Raw genomic sequence first — 17638 nt, 5'->3', positions numbered from 1 at the left:
TTCATAACTGGCTGTCTGCTTGACAGGTTCAGATACGGAGCTGGGTGTCATTCCTGACAAATGGAGAACTATTTCCAGGCAGAGGCTTATAACCTTGATAAGGTTTTAGATGAATTTGAACAAAATGAAGGTGAGTAACTTTTGTTAGGACTGGAAAAGCCAAACTGATCTCTGGATCTGTGAGTGTGGTTCTGTTTGTCTGTATTTTGTCTTCTGTTGTAGGAGCCATCTATTCACGTGTTCTTTTTTCTTTTGAGAAGAAACACATTACAATTGTTTTACTAGATAGAAAATCATTTTTCTAAATGTCCGTGAAATTGTCTCCTTGGGGTAATTGGATCTCAAGTGTTTTAGAATTGCATATAATATTTACAAGGTGAAACTTTCCTACATGTAGCATAGATGGAAATTAAAGATATAAGATCTGTCTCCATCCTTCTTCTGGTATACAGTGGTTCTCAGTCCGTGAGTCCCCAGATGTTTTGGCCTTCAACTCCCAGGAATCCTCGCAGCTGGTAAACTGACTGAGATTTCTGGGAGTTGTAAGCCAAAACACCTGGGGACCCACAGGTTGAGAACCACTGTTCTATTGGAATGCATGTGTCCTAATTCTTCTTCTGCAGTTTGGTCATATTTAGTGTTCTTCCTTCCATTAGCTCTAATTAATAAAAATACCCTTTAAAGCCCTGCACTGACCACTTTAAAATCTATTAACCCTAAGTGGTGGCCAGTTAACTTTGAGTTAGATCCAGATTTAGGCACATACAATGAAACTGACAAGTGTGGAGCACACACCCCTTCCTTACGGCAGCTCCCGCAACCACCCCAAAATGCTGGGGAAGTAAAGATAGTGTTTTCACCTCATTTTCACCTTTCCACCACAGACTGGCCGATTGAAGCAAATTTGCATCCTCCAGTAGTTTTGAATTACCATTTCTATCTCTTTTTGGCTATTGAAAATCTAATCTGGGATTTATGAGAGCTGTCCAAAATATGTGGAGGCCACCAGGTTCATCTAGCCTATTGTAAAGACTATATCAATTGAATTAAGATTTCTCCTTCTCCCAAACCATTGAGTCCACTCTAGTCTTTAATATAATTTCCAGAATAGAAATAATGATGATAATTACGATGATGATGATGTTTTTGAGGTAGGTTGTGCTGTGTGTGGTTTTATTCCATATCTTTAGAAACTGAGAGATAAGAGGATAGGCAATTAATTAAGCATTTAGGGTATTTTATTATCCTAGATAAAATCACTACAGTCACTAATAATTTTATTAGACACTTATATGGCAGTAAGACAACAAAATATTTACTGTGTTTTCTGGTGTATAAGATCACTTTTTAATCCAGGAAAATCTTCTCAAAAGTCGGGGGTCGTCTTATATGCCAGGTGTCATCTTATAGGGCAGGCGCTGAAACTTCTGAGCCAGCCTGAAGAATCTTCAGTTGCAGGTTATGGTGCGGGGAGCTCCAAAAAGGCAGTGGCCACATCCCTGCCATATGCAGCAAGTGTACGAAAGCAACAAGGGCAGCGTCAGGCATGTAGCCAGGGGGGGGGGGGGGGGGGGCTCGGGGGGCTTCAGCCCCCCCCCCCCCCCGAAATTTTCATGGTGGTTCGCGAAAAGGCCTTATTGGTGCATTATTTAAACTGTTATGTTTATTCATATCATGATCTGATCACCATACTCAATATATCCCATATGCATGGGGGTATTGGGGTAATGATACAAAAGGTTTGCTAGGCTAGACCCTCTTTCACTCAGACTCAGCCCCCCCCCCGAAACTCAGCCCCCCCCAAAACCCCCCCTGAAAAAAAATTCAGCCCCCCCGAAACGAAATCCTGGCTACGGGCCTGGGCAGCGTTGTACAAGTATGGCAGAAGAAAATCCACTCACCAGGATTCATGGAAAGTAGTGACTTAATGTGGTCCCGATGATGAAGTAAGGGGGTGCCTCACCGGGAAAGTGTAAGTGAAGGGCGGAGCAAGCTGCAGGCGTCCAGGACGCCTGGGGTATGGAAAAAAGAGATAGAGCAGTGGTGTGCCAAAAAAATACACCTCTTTCACCTGTTTGCGCCCCCCCTCCCCCGTATCCTATTACCATACCTCCTTCTCTGCCTCCCAGATCTCCCTCCTGAGGACCGTAGTGAAGCGGTGCAGGTGCGCATATGCCAGAGAAGGAGATACAGTAATAGGAAAATTACGATATTGAAATAAAATCTGATGTTTTTTAAAAAAAATACTTGGTGTGTGTGGGAAGAGGAGTAATCTTATACACAAGTATATCCCAAACTATATTTTAACTGGAAAAGTTGGGGTTGTCTTATATGTCCAGTTGTCTTATACGCTAGAAAATATGGTAATTATTTTAAATTCCCAAATGGCTCCTCTTTTCGGTTGTTTATTCCTATAAGTGATCTAGACTTTATTTGTCTTTTAAATATCTGAGTTAAGGTTCTTCATGTTTTATTTCCATCCTTACTAACTGCTTGGTTTGTTTCATAGAAGCTTTTAAGTTGACCTTAAAGACTCAATTGTTCTATGTTGTTTCCTTAAACGTTTTTCACTATTGTTGTTTTGAAAATGTTGTTCTTTTTAAATGTTTTTTTATTAACTTGTTCAAACGTTTCTGGTTTTGTTTTTGAGCTGCTGTGTTTTGTAACTATTTCAAGAGGATTTCTGCTCTCTTCCCTGTGATTTAGAAATATATATTTTATATTGTATGTAAATTAAGGTGACTAGGCCTTCAATTGGTCTTAAATCTAAATGCTCTTATGTCCCCCATTTATTAAAGATCTTAATATGATTCAGCTATAGATCTGAATCAGAAGTGAATGACAACAAGCTCAATACTTTTGCTCAGCTAATTTATAAACATTTTCAAGAGAGATGGTAGTTTCACTGATGTAATTTCCAATTTATCCTTGTAGAGAAAGTTTTCTCCTTTCATCCCATCACATCCCCTGCTGAAGACTTCAGAAAACACTTCCTCTCTTGAAGTTGCACAAGTAAAACAATTCCATAGCTGTGAATGTGTGCGCGCACACACATTTGAGACAAAGAAAGCCCTTTGGTTCACTTTGCCAGAGCTTTAATATTTTGAAAATGTTGTGATAGTAGACAGAGCGAGACAAGATGGTCATGTTGAATGGGCTTAAAAACAAAACAGATTTAAGGAGAGGAATAAGAATTCTGACGGCAATATGCAAGAAGCATGCTATTTTACTGATATAAGCTCCCTGCTATCCCAGCTACTGTTTGCCTGAGGGAAAATGCTGTAATTGGCAGTTTATCTCTTTAGGCAAATGGTAGAATTTATAGAAAGGGAATTATCAGGGCTGTGTGAAAAGGTTTTTAAAAGAGAGAGCAAATCACCTCAGGTACTGATAGGGCTGATAGCGCCCGGCATTATAACTTTTGTTGTTGAAGGCTTTCATGGCTGGAAACACTGGGTTGCTGTGAGTTTTCTGGGCTGTATGGCCATATTCAAGAAGCATTTTCGCATAATGTTTCACCCACATCTATGGCAGGCATTCTCAGAGGTTGTGAGGTCTGTTAGAAACTAGGCAAGTGAGGTTTATATATCTGTGGAATGTCCAGGGTGGGAGAAAGAACTCTTGTGTGCTTGAGGCAGGTGTGAACCTGAAAATGAACAAAATCTGGCTACCAGTATTAAAAAATCTCTAAAATCAGGAGAGGAAATAAAGTGAAACACTAAAAAAACAAGACCAGCTAACACCTCCTAACAAAGGATTCTCCCAGCAGGAAACAACCTGTCTTTGAAGCTGCAAGTCTATTCAATGCTAATCCAGGTGGCCAGTTGCAACATTCACACCTGTCTTCAACAGACAAGAGTTCTTTCTCCCACCCTGGACATTCCACAGATATATAAATCCCATGTGACTAATTTCCAACAGATTTCACAACCTCTGAGGTTCCTGCCATAGATGTGGGCGAAATAACAGGAGAGAATGTTTCTGGAACATGGCCATACAACACAGAAAACTCACAACAACCCAATGCCTAACTTGTTTCTTAACCTGAGGCCTTAATATCACTCTATACTGCATCTGAAGAAGTGAGTTTATAGCTGCAGAAGCTGATGGTAAAATAAAAACCTGTTAAAATTAAAGATGTTGCTACATCCCCTTTCCATCTTCCATTTGATGGTGCAAGGAATTATTATGGCTATTTGAAAAATGCCTGATTTAGTAGATACCCAAGATTTACCTATTGACCATTAACGTTTGACCTTCAGGTCAATAGCTTACATAGGAAAAAAACCCAAAATGTTTCATTGCTGAAAGCTTCTTCTCAGGTGTTTAGCCTGTGCATTCTTTTCTTCAGCACTTGGAACAGTCATTGAATGTTGCCTGCCTGCCAAGAATATTCTGTCCCTTTTTGGTGTGCTCTTGAGTTTTTCTCCATTTGGGGATGTCTCTCTGTGTGTATTCTCCATTGATGTCTATGGATAATGCTCACATCCACCTCTGCGGAATATTAAAAGGTCTCTGTGTGAATCAGAAAATAAGATGGTTCTTTTTTTGCTGCAAAGACTTTTTCTTTTTTTTAGTTCACTCCTTACTATTCGCCCTCTCTGTTATTTTTCCTCTTAGCCAGTCACCATTCCTTGACCACGTAATCCTCATTTGGCTATTTTGGAGATGCTCCCTTTTTCTAAGTGGTTCCCTCCCCCTACTTGTGGTTACTCCAGGTTTACAGATGTTTCTCTTGTTTCCATGTACCATTATTATACTCATGGAAGGTATGAATCAGAAAAAGAGTAGGGAGGAATATGGAAAGTCTATTTCCATTCTCCTTGAAGTGAACAGATGTCAAGCCTCAGTGTTTCCTTTGGTGAAGATTGTACATTGGGACAAGTCACAACCCTGAGTGGCAGGATGGAAGAATAGTCCCAGTTGGCATTGTAGCTTTGTCTTTCAGCATCCTTTTCCCTACAGATGAGCTGGAATGGTTCTTTGATTAAGGGATGACTAGCAGCTGCAGTGTGATATAGCAGTTTGGATTTGAACTAGGACTCTGGACACCAGGGTTTGAATACTCACGGAAATTCACTAGGTGACCTTAAAGACATTACATACCACCTCAGAAAGGAAAAAAGGCAACCCCCTCAAAAACCCCAAAACAAAAACAAGTCATGCCAAGAAGGCCACATGGTAGATTGGCCTTAAGGTCACCATAATTCAGAAATTACTTGAGGGCCCACAGCAACAACAAACAAAATCAGTTAGATAAATGTATTAATATTAAACTAATATTCATAGTTATTAATGAATTTATCCTTTAATATTTCAAACTAAACTTCAAACCTATGACATTACATATATCATATTGATATTCTGTATAGTTTCATATGAGTGTTACCTAGTGGCAATATGGGGAAGGAGTTAGGGGTACAAAATGATGTTTTGCCACGAATTACTACACCCCTTCTCCTTGAACCCTGTAAGATCTTGGCTTCAAATATGACCATTCATTTCTTAGACTGTTTATATCATAACAACCGTAGTCTTTTGCACATTTGGTAGCATTATCCTGGGAAGTGGATATTCTTTACTTGTGGCCCAGAAACTTTGCAGACGTTTTATAAATGGGAAAGTCCCTAATATAAATGGAACATACGTACGTGGATTTAATTTTATATAATCTCTCTTTTCACTTTGGGAACATGAAAATGTATTTGAAATTGATACAATTTTGGTCCCATATTACTGTGTATACCAAAGTGTTATATGTATGTGTGTGTGTGTTTGTATGTCACCACACTGTTACAGTATTTTGTACAGGGATAAATGTGTAGCATTACTTTTAATTTCCATAATATTTTTCAGTAAAATAATGTTTTGCAATAATTTTGTTTTGCTTACAATATCAGTTTTTTAAACTGTTGTAATTGTTTTGGTCTGTTTTAATGCTTTAAGCATTACTGCACCCTATTGGTTGTTTTTATAGAAAAGGATTATATCAGTGCACAGAAATTAATACTTTTGTGCTATGTTTCACTGTAGGTTAGGATACATGGATATATTAATTCCAAGGGTGCCCAACAAACTTCATGATTAAAGATAAAGATTACTCTATCCCATTCATCTTCAAAATTGTCACTGTGTTCGGTTTACTACACTATACTGTCCCAAATTGCATTGCATAACTTGTATACTGTCAGATGTAGTTTGGTCTTTCCATGTTCCGATCTGAGCTGATTTTTTCATTCCTCTGAATTGCATCTAAATATAGCAGTCGAGATTTTAACTTATGCAAAAATATGGAATAATATGAAGAGATATTCTAAGCCTCTTAAAAGCTCATTGAAATAACAAATCTACATTGCTAGCTAAGTTTCACCTAACGAGAAATGTCTGAATCTATATAAATAAAAATGTCATGTTCGTTTGTGTGATTAACAGAACTCAAAAACCGCTGGGCAAATTGACCCCAAATTTGGACACAAGACACCAACCAAAGCAATCTATGTCCTTCACTCAACCCCCCCCCCCAAAAAAACCAAAAAAAAAACCGGAAAGATCTTAAACCCCCACAAGCATGCATTAAAAGGACACTCTCCCCCGCCCCTCCCCTCCCTCCTGCACGAAGGGGAAAAAAACCAACAGCTGAGAGAGAGGCGGCTTGAGAGAGGGAGGAAAAGGTGCCCCATCTTTCCCTTTCGCTAGCCCTTGCCTCTCCTCTCCCAAACACTTCTGGTCCAAAGCATTTCACCTCCTTCTTGCCAGCCCAGAGAGAAAGGGAGGCAGCATCCTCCTCATCATACCTAGAGCTAGCCTGCTCTCCCTCCTGGAGGTGCTGCCTGCTTCCTTCCTTCCTTTCTCCCATTGCATTGCTGCTTGGGCATTTTAAAAAGCCGGTCAGGAGAGGGAGGGGAGGAAGGAAGGAAGGAAGGATTGAGAGAGAGAGAGAGAGAGAGAGCACGCTCCTCCAGATCCACCCCCTCCCTTTCCTTTCCCTCATGGCTGCCTGAGACTCGGGGCTCTGGGTCAGCAGCATGGAGGCACCTCCATTGGGCTGCTGGGAACTCACAGGGGAGGGATTCTGTATGTGTATAAGAGTATATGTGTATATACACACATATCTCTACACACTTAAACTCCCAGAAAGCTCTCCCATATTGAGTTATGGGAAGGAATTCTGGGAAATGAAGTCCAGTACTCAAAAGAAAGGACAAAACAGGAAATGCATGCTCTGTGACTTAGGAAAGGCTGTCCAGGAAGGCACAACCAAAGAACTCTCGACGGATGGCCATCCATTTTTTACTTTATAGCAACCCTGGGCTACAATATCTACAATAATAATATCTATATATCTATCTTAATAATATTGATCAGTCTTTAATAATAATGTCTATATCTGTAATAATGATAATAATATATAGGTCTATTATAATAATATCTATATGTCTATAATATATCGATATGTCTATAACAATATAATATCTACGTGTCAATAAAAATACCTGCAAGTCTGTAATAATAATGTCTAGATGCCTATAATAATATCTTTAGGTCTCTAATAATAATATCTGTCTGTCAATAATACCTATAATAATACCTATATGCCTATGATAATATCTACGTCTATAATAATAAAATATCTATACCTCTGTAATAATAATAGCAATATCATATCTATAATAATAATAATAATAATAATATCTATATGCTTATAAGAATATCTATGTCAATACTAATAAAAATATCTATACCTCTAATTTTTTTTCATGTCAGGAGTGACTTGAGAAACTGCAAGTCACTTCTGGTGTGAAAGAATTGGCCGTCTGCAAGGGTGTTGCCCAGGGGACGTTGCCTGAATGTTTTGATGTTTTCCCATCCTTGTGATAGGTTCTCTCATGTCCCCGTATGGGGAGCTGGATCTGACAGAGGGAGCTTGTATGTTAACAATATCTATACATCTATAATGATAATAATACCTATATGATTATAATATCTATGTCTATAATAATAATAATAATAATAATAATAATAATAATAATTTCTATATGCCTATAATAATATCTATAAGTCTGTAATAACATCCATACATCTGTTGCCTGTTTTTGCTCGAAAGATATTTAACCCTTGTGCCCTTCTATTTTATTATCAGTTTTATACTAATTTATACAATGCTTTTTGATATGAAATAAATAAATAAATAAATAATGTCTATAATAATACCTTTATGCCTTTAATATCAGTGTCTATAATAATAATATCTAGATGCCTATGATAATATCTATAATAATAATAATAATAATTCCTATATAATAACTTTGAACTGGGTTATATGGCAGTGTGGGCTCAGGTAACCCAGGGCCCTTCCACACATCCATATAACCCTTTGGCCACGAGGAGACTGAAATGGGCGTATCTTAGGTTGACACTTTGCCACTTCAGTTGTGTATTGATAGCTTAGAAACCAGCTCTTCCTCTTTTCTTTCTTTCCCATTTCTCCACAATGGGCCACAGCAACGTGTGGCCGGGTACAGCTAGTGTTTTTATATGTTTCTGATCTTTCTTTAAAAATAATGTGTTTGAAGGCAATCACTATAGTTCAGGAGTCTGGTACATAGAGAGGAATGTTCCTAAAATTGCTATTTTCCCTCACAGGCATGGCAAATAATAGTTTTAAAGACAGGAAAACACCATAAATTTGAACCAAAGTGGGCAGTTTGCATGAGTTCACAAGACCATTATCTTTTGAACTAGTGGCAGCCATATTCTGCTGCAGTTGTTGCCACTAGTTTTGAAATTTTGAAGCTTGGTGATGTGTAGAGAACTTCACCTTTTCTTTAAAAGAAGAGTTTTGCCTTTTAAACTGTCCTGGTATACCTTGTTTATGAATGCATAAATGCCTTGTGTCTCATTCTAGGAGAAAGATAGCATACACACATACATACATACATGTAGGCATGCATGCATGAATTTGAGCTTCTGTAAGGTTTCTTGGCAGATAGATTTACTTGTAAACAGTTGGGGAGTGCATAAAACCATGCTTATAAAAGAAAAATGCCGCCTTTTTGCTTACTGTGCAGGAAAACCTGCAGCACTGGGGTCCTTGGTAAACTTCTTTAGGGTGGTTAAAAGATGAGGTGTTTTGAAGTCTGCCATGGGATTAAACCAATTCACAATGTAGCTTTGATTCAGATTGGAGTCTTCTGTGATACACATAAAAATATGCCAGTCCATTTCTTCCCCTATGAACTAAGATCTCATTTGTTCTTGGCTAAAAGCTTTTGGAAAATAGCATTTATAACCTTTTAGAAAAACATCTTTTGGAGATCATAAACTTTTTAGAAAAGTATGACCTTTTAGAAAAGAGCCAAAATCCCTTTAGAGTAGAATCTTCTCATGAGGTATACAACCAGATAGAATGCTAGGCAATGGTTTCAGTTGTTAGACTGAATAACCTGTTATCTCTGATCTGTTAGGAAAACAGAGATTTGCCACTGTAAAAAAGTAGAGCTTTAGAAGTGTTTTTCAGTGCCCAAAAATATATACTTCCATAAAACAACTTGTTTTATATCATGCACTCAAGAGACAAAAATGAAGTACCGTAGACTAGAATAAAAATAACATATTTGTTTTATTCGCAACCTTTATGTGTTCAGCATACACAAGTACAAAACTTGTCAGTCCAGTTTCAGATATGTTTGAGATAACTCTCTGTGCCATCCGGTCAGGATATCTCTCTTATAACAAAACGGCTATCAACAGGTCACATAGTGAAAAAAGAAGAGAGAGAGAGATCTGCAGTAGTCTGCAGTCTGCTATAGTCTGTCTGTAGTGATCATGTGGTCTGCAACCCCTCCTACAACTTCTCAGGAACCATCGAGTAAAGGAAACTGCATACCAGAATATATATACAAACAGTAAGCAGCAGGATCATAGATAAACATTTCCAGAGAAGGCTTGAAAAAGGTTGTCATTTCCTACAAAAACTAGTTTAACTGGAATGGGTTCCCTCAAAACTCGTCCATCCTTGGAATTCTTGTGTGCCAGCTGCACCCGTACCTTGGGAAGTCTGACTTGGCCATGGTAGTCCACGCTCTGGTTACATCCTGTATAGACTACTACAACGCGTTCAATGTGGGGTTGCCTTTGAAGACTGGAAGCTTCAAATGGTCCAGCGGGCGGCAGCCAGGTTGGTAATGGAAGCAGTGCTCAAGGAGCATACAACCTTTCTGTTGCTCCAGCTCCACTGGCTGCCAGTTTGCTACCGGGCACAATTCAAAGTGCTGGTGTTAGCCTATAAAGCCCTAAAAGGTTCCGGCCCAGCTTACCTGATCGAATGTATCTCTCTTTATGAACCATCTAGGAATTTAAGATTGTCTGGGGAGGCCGTGGTTTCGATCCCGCCTTCTTCTCAGGCATGGTTGGTGGGGATGAGAGACAGGGTCATCTCAGTGGTGGCCTCTCAGTTGTGGAACTCCCTTCCCAGGAATATTAGATTGGCCCCCTCCCTCCTGACTTTCTGGAAAAAAGTAAAGACCTGGCTGGCTCTTCAAACAAGCTTTTGGAAATGCAGCATAGTAGATAAATACGGTACTATGAAAGTTAACATGGAATGGCGAGACAATGCTAATGGAAAATGAGTTTAACTGGTGTTTAACATTGGTGATTATTGGTGACAATGCTAATGGAAAATGAATTTAACTGGAGTTTAACATTGGTGATTATATGTTTTTAATGGTTTTATATGGTTTTTATATGGATTTTTATTATGTCATGTTAAATGTCTTACTGGTATTTATTACTGTTGTGGCATCAAATTGCTGCCAATTTGTAAGCTGCCTTGAGTCGCCTTTGGGCTAAAAAAGGTGGGCTAGAAATACTGTAAATAAATAAATAATGTGGAGGATAAAATGATAGTGAAGTGGTGGATGAATGTTAGTGGTGCAAGACATTATTTGTATGAAACCACCATTTTGGGGTGTGTGTGTATGTGTGTGTGTGTATATCAGTTAAGTGTTGCTGCTGTTTGTCATTTGTCAGATATTTATATACCATATTTTCTCATATAATAGTCACCTTCACATTACAGGCACACCCCCATTTTTGGGGTGGGCAAAATTGGAATTTTAGTATTTCTCGCATAATATTCACACCCTTAGCTTACTTGCCTGGCCAAGTGAATGAAGGGTGCGATTCCTCCGCGCGCCTGCTCTTTGGTACTGTCGCGCTCTACTCAGCTGCTATACATCTGCTCGTTAGCTACTACAGGGCTTCACTTCAAGGGGCAGGCATTGCTGGAGAAGTCAAGCTTGGTAGCTGGAATAAACCATGTCATAGTCTCCCCCCTTTTTTTCAATCAAAAATAGGGGATAAAAATATGCAGTGAAATGCTGTATTTATTTATATTTCAAGAGTAACTTGTAAGTAGATAAAACGGAATTGGTTGAATAAAGTGAAGGTTTTGTGAACGAGGTTAATTGAGTATTAAAAGATTAACCCAGTGTTATCCAGGTTAAGGTTGATGATTTGGATAAAACAAAAGTTTTAGCAATACCACCTCCTTAAAATTGTTTTACAGAAAGTTCCATACAAAATAGAAATACCCTGCCCCCCCCCCCCCCCAAGGGGCAGGCCAGCTTTACTTTGCTGATGAGTTGTGAATTTACACAAGAATATTTGGAATGCCAGTTGAATTGTAAATAAAAGGGTTACTCAAAAATTATTCACAAGTGTGCACATTCTAGAGCAGACAATGCAGAAATGTAAATTAATTGTTCAGGGGAGACCAGAATTAGTTGAGAGATCATGTCTCAGGGCCATTCCACACAGCCATATAACCCAGAATATCAAGGCAGAAAATCCCACAATGTCTGCTTTGAACTGGGTTATCTGAGTCCATACTGCCATATATTCCAATTCAAAGCAGAAAATGTGGGATTTTATTTAGCTGTGTGGAAAGGGCCTCAAACGGTTTTATTATTACCTTCTTGGGCACAGTAGATAACATACTGTGGTTAAACTGGGGTCAAGCATATGCCCCCGTATAGAATAATAAACACCTTAATTATATTATAGATTGATTTTCTTTTTTTTCTTTTCTTTTTCAGATGAAGCTGTTTCACCTACATTGTTAGATGCAAAGTGGAATCAGATTCTAGATCCTCCTTCTCATCGGCTGTCTTTTAATCCAGCTCTAGCCAATGTGAACGAATCTACAATTGTTAATGAATGTCCTCAGAAATTAAAGACTTTGTCCCTATCTCATTTAGCCTCTGGATCAAGAGGTAGTGGTCCCCACTGTTCCAATGGAAAAAATCTTAATATGAGCCAAGAAATCCCAAACATGTGGATTGATGATCAGATGACAACAGAGGATCAACTAATAAAGAGAAATGGTAATCAAAGTGCTCACTGTAATGTTGTGGATGAAGCAGAGAGAAAATGTGGCAATTGTTTATCAGAGGAAAAAAATGTTGTAGTTGTAGCTGTCATGCATAACTGTGACAAGAAGACATTGCAAACCGATTCTTTGGATTGTAAAAATCACATCGATCCCTCCATAATGGATACTGTTAGCTTTACACTGGATAGTGAAACCCAAGAAGCGGATCACCTTGATGTTACTATAAATGGGTCCACAGAGAAAGATACGGATACTGAAAAAGAAGTACAACCAAGCAGGCTGCATACAGAGGAAGATTCTGTTAAACATTGTATTGCTGCTGCTTCTGATTGCTTATCCAGTGGATATTCCTCTTCTCTGTTCAAAGAGAAAGATAATACAAATAAAGACTTTGAGTTTTCAGAAACCGCAGCACCAGGGATGAATGTATTTCCCTTGCAGAGATCACTTGATCCTAGCATTAAAATTCAGGAAAGTTGTACATCAAGCGAGGGTTTTGATATTGATGTTGCTGCTCAGAGAACAGAACGAGAAACTAGGAACTGTTCACGTAGTTCATGCAGTGGGGATTTGTCCACGGAAGCAGAGCAGACAGCCCAGCAGTCTCAGCCAGGGATGTCTGAACTCTCTGCAAATTGTCAGCTTAATGCATTTGAAAGTGGCAATCACTGTGAGCATTCTGGCAGGCATTTGGATTCTCAGGCTCCTAGTGCTCTTGAAAACGAACCTGACAAAGCTGACAAATCTGAAAATATTCTCTGCACAACCGACTTGCTCAATAAGACAGTTTGTTTATCAGAATCTCAGGAGATGGCAAATGGTGAATTGACTAAACAAAATGAGATGAGTAAAGAGCAAACACAGGGGGAGAATGAAGAACACTTGCACACAGAGGAATCTTGTGTTAATAATGGAGATGGCAGTGATAGTATGGCAGAAGCAGGTTTTGACTTAAAGCAGGTATCTGGAGATGAATCTGGAGATCCAAGTCCCACTGATGGCAGTGGAAGATCAGTATCAAGAGATCTCCCGAACTGTTGTGATTCCTATGGAATACAGAACTCAGTTCTTGCTCATATTCCAAAGACTTTGCCCTCTAAGGAAGACTCTGTGACTGAGGAAAAGGAGGTAGAAGAGAGCAAATCAGAATGTTATAGTAATGTTTATGAACAAAGAGGAAATGAAGCCTCAGACAGGAGTGGACTCATTTTGAATTGCACTGGTGACCAAATGAAAAAAAAATATTTACATAATTTCTGTAATCAGGTACCAACGGAAGCAAGTCAAGCATCACCAAAACCAGCAGCTAACCTGCAACCTCTCAGTGTTCCTTTTGGTGGTGCCCGACCCAAGCAGCCTACAAATCTAAAATTGCAAATTCCAAAGCCATTATTGGACCATTTACAAAATGACCTTGTTCCCCCAAATAGTGTTAGTAACAGTAAAAACAAAAATGATGTATCTGGAAAATCAAAAGTTTCAGAACACCCAGCAGCAAATGTGTTTTCTGACGAAACATCCCTGAATGCCTCCATTGTGGATATTGTGGGGGAGCATTCAGATGAGTCTGAGCCTGGGGTTTCTAGCAGTTCGTGCCTTGCAGCAGCCTCCGATAGTCCAGACAATGACCTTGGAGCTGGCCAATTTGGAGTTCCTACAAGAAAGCCATTTACTACTCTGGGTGAAGTAGCTCCAGTGTGGGTTCCAGATTCTCAAGCACCAAACTGCATGAAATGTGAAGCCAGATTTACTTTCACTAAAAGACGGCATCATTGCAGAGCCTGTGGAAAGGTGAGTTTGTATTTAATAATAGATTCCTTTAAATGATAGAAGCCATGGTAACATAATTGTGTTATTGTGTGCCTTCAATTCATTTCTAACTTACAGAGGGGATTTACTGTTGCCTTTGCATGAGACTGAGAGTATGTGACCTATCTAAGAGTGTCTAATGTGGGTATTTGACCTTTCACAGCCGTACAACTGTATCACACTAGAGAATGAATCCACTTTAAATCTGGTTTCTTCCTCCTGCAGAATTCTGGAGTTTATAGTTTAGTGAGGCTGTTAAAGGCTCCTCCCTAAACTACAAACTCCAGAATTCTGCAGGAGGCAGCATCCAGATTTTAAGTAGATTCATTTTCTAGTGAGATGAGGTCCTTAATCCCTCTAAAATAGTTGCTCTAAACCTTTCTTGGTTTGAAGCATTCTTGACATGTTTTTTTTCAACATGTCAAGAATACATGTCAAGGCATAGTAAGCATTTGGTTTTTTTGTAATTATTGAGAATAACAGATGGCTAATAATGGTATTACAGGTATTGTTTTAAAAAGATGTCCCTATTCTTTCTTATCTATTAATTATATTCTCACATTATACGCTTTAACTGTGACAGTTTTCTTTATATGTCTTTATTGTTATTTTATCATACATGTTTAAAATCTTGATAGAAAAAAGAGGAAAAGAAGACAAAATAGAATACAGATAGAATAAGAAGAGTAAGAGAAAAAGGAAAAAAATGACAATTTCCTAGAAATACTTCAAAAGATCCATGTTCAGAAAGTTGGGTTGCACTCATTTTTGTAGAGTTGTCTCCTTCGGGAGAGATGAAGCAGGGTATAAATAAATATAATAATAGAAATCCAGCACATATATCTCGTTTGCTGTGACATACTGTGTTTTAGTGTCAGTAAAAGAATAATAATAAATTATTGAATTATCAGTTTTCCTTTTATCTGATCATTGTCATTACACGATAGCTTATTTAGATTATATATAACAGTACCAATATGTTTGTCTGTTATTGAAGTGCTTTAATTTAAACTCTTAAAACTAGTTATATTCTTTAGTGGAAAGCGTATTGTAATAAAGAGTTTAAATTGTTCTCTTCACATCCAACTAGGCACAGGGCAAGTAAAGCTTCCACACATTTATTTGTTTATTTTTAGATTTATTTTTGCAACTCAAATAAAAATGTAATGAATTGTATCTCTTACGCACCTCTCTCCAACACTCTAGACAGGCTACAGCATAAACTAAATGCAATATATAACTAAAGATACATAAAACACGTAAACATAAGATTAAAACACAATACATCATACATAAACTTCAATATATCCGTTTAAAATTCATAGTTTAAAATAGATTGGGTAGGTCATCCATCTAGCCCACCATCTATGCACATATTTTGATAATGCTTAAACGGTGTTCTGAGTGTGGTGCGGCCCTATGGTGTGTGATGTGTGGAAAACTTTAAAGCTAGAGAGGTAAGTTTATGTTGTCATGTTTTTAGTGCTGAACTTCAATCTGGAGACTGACTTTTGTGTCACCTCACCTGCAATTCTCCTTTTTAGATTTTTTTCTCTGGTATACAAAAGGTAGACAGGATAGAAGCTGAGCTTGGCAACGTTTCTTTTTTTTTTTGGATTACAGAATGCAGAGCTTGTCCACACTTTGGGTGGGAATACTGGTCACCACTGCCTGAATGTCCATGGTATGGCATCAAAATGTGAAACCCAATAGCCTTTGCTTTTTTCCTGGTTTTGTCATTGAGAGAGGTAGAGAGAAGTTAGCTCTTCCTGCCTGGAAATACATGGAACACTTTGGCGGCAGCACTCCATTCCTGCCTTTGTTTTGAAACATGGGATGAATTGGGCATGATGAGTGGGAAAAAGCTTGTTGAGTCCAATTTTTGGCATGACTGCCATTGTCGTTGAAAAATTGTGCATCCCTGTATTAAGTGGTTTTCTCATGATCCCATCCCTTTTGGGTGCCATTATTGTAAAAAAACCCTAGCACTCCTCTTAGGTGTTGAGAGGAGATATCGTGACATCCAAACAACCATTACATGGGTTGTGGATAAAGCAGTTGCTTATAAAAGTGACAAAAATAATAATATTTATTTGTGATATCGTTTCCATTAAAGGACAGAACATAAAACATATACAATCAGACACAAAGATGATAAAACATAGCATTATAAATATACATTAACCCCACATAATATGTTATGTGTTTACTCTCATATTTAAGGGTTCCATATTTATAACCATACATAATCTATCACATTTAAATATACATATAATGTAGTTTTGACTGTATTCATGTTTGTTTTGTGGCCAGTGGTACAAATACTAGTTAAGTCAACAAAAATGCCTTGTTCTCAAAATATTTCTTGCCTGTCCGTTTGCATGTAACTGTAAGTCATTTGTGGTTTTAGAGAAAAGAACCTTCTAAAAATGTTTTGTCTAGTTCCCTGGAATATTCTCTTATTTGCTGCAGATGACCAGGCAGTACGCTATTCTGATATTTACAGAGGACCAGGTAATATCTGTTCCTCACAAATTAGATTTTTCAATTGAAAGCATACAGCAGCATATAAAAAGCTAGCTAGTCTTTATGTCTATTTTTCTGAAGAATATGTAAGCTTGAGTTTTGATGTGTGTGCATTCTTTCTACTGAGTTTTTATTTAAAAAGTATACTTGTGGAAACTTTGGGGTTCCCCCAACATTGCTGGTACATCCAAATTAACTATGAATGCTGTTTGGTTACATGAGCAATTCTATTTAGAGAACTTAATTGCAATTAAAATCTGTGGTAATATAGCTTGGGGCCTTATTCAAAATGCAGACTTGAATATTGTTTTCATCTAAGAATAGAAGATGAATAAAAGATGCAAAGGCAGCACAGTCATGTAGTCTTGTTAAAACATGGTGTTTTATGTAATGACTAATCTGGTTCTTTTTAATTGAAAAGCTACTGTGTTTTGTTCTTCTAATAGGATTTCAGTACATACAAAAAGGTCTCTCATCTTTTAAACTATAGTCAGGCAAAGATCAGCCTTTCAGATGTTACTGAATTGTATTCCTATTAGCAGCCCCAATAATGAGGAATGCTGGGAGTTGCAGTCCAGCATATAGAAGGCTGTACTTTGTGTGTATGCCTTCAATTCACATGTAAATTTATGGTCACCCCATCTATTTCAAAGAGTTTTCCTAGATAAACAATATTCAGAGATGATTCTGCCAATCCATTTTACTGAAACATTACCTATAATGTTCATTGGCAGTCTTCCATCCAAGACCTAACCAGAGCTGACTTCACTTAGCTTCCAAGATCACATGGGCTCTAGTGCCTTTAAGGCAGGGGGGTCAAACCCATTTTCACCAAGGGCCACATCATCCTTATGGTTGTCTTCAAAAAGACATTTGTAATTGTAATTTGTAATTGTAACAATATTGCCCTAG

The 17638-nt window shown here is 38.1% G+C and overlaps 1 protein-coding gene across 3 annotated transcripts in view; it reads left to right on the top strand.

The window, feature by feature from the left end:
* The window catches only part of ZFYVE9 (zinc finger FYVE-type containing 9), an 82867-nt gene that overhangs the window by 20201 nt on the left and 45028 nt on the right, over positions 1 to 17638 (top strand). For all 3 annotated transcript variants that reach the window (XM_067467883.1, XM_067467884.1, XM_060773506.2), the window contains 2 exons: positions 27 to 130; positions 12096 to 14182. In XM_067467883.1, coding sequence (XP_067323984.1) covers positions 61 to 130; positions 12096 to 14182 — 2157 coding nt within the window. In that variant the 5' untranslated portion in view covers positions 27 to 60. The remainder of the gene's footprint in view (positions 1 to 26; positions 131 to 12095; positions 14183 to 17638) is intronic.

Source organism: Anolis sagrei, chromosome 4 (assembly GCF_037176765.1).
Source record: "Anolis sagrei isolate rAnoSag1 chromosome 4, rAnoSag1.mat, whole genome shotgun sequence".
NCBI classification, from domain to species: Eukaryota; Metazoa; Chordata; class Lepidosauria; order Squamata; family Dactyloidae; genus Anolis; species Anolis sagrei.
Note: the sequence above shows the minus strand (reverse complement) of the source record. Positions and strands in the feature narration are given on the sequence as shown.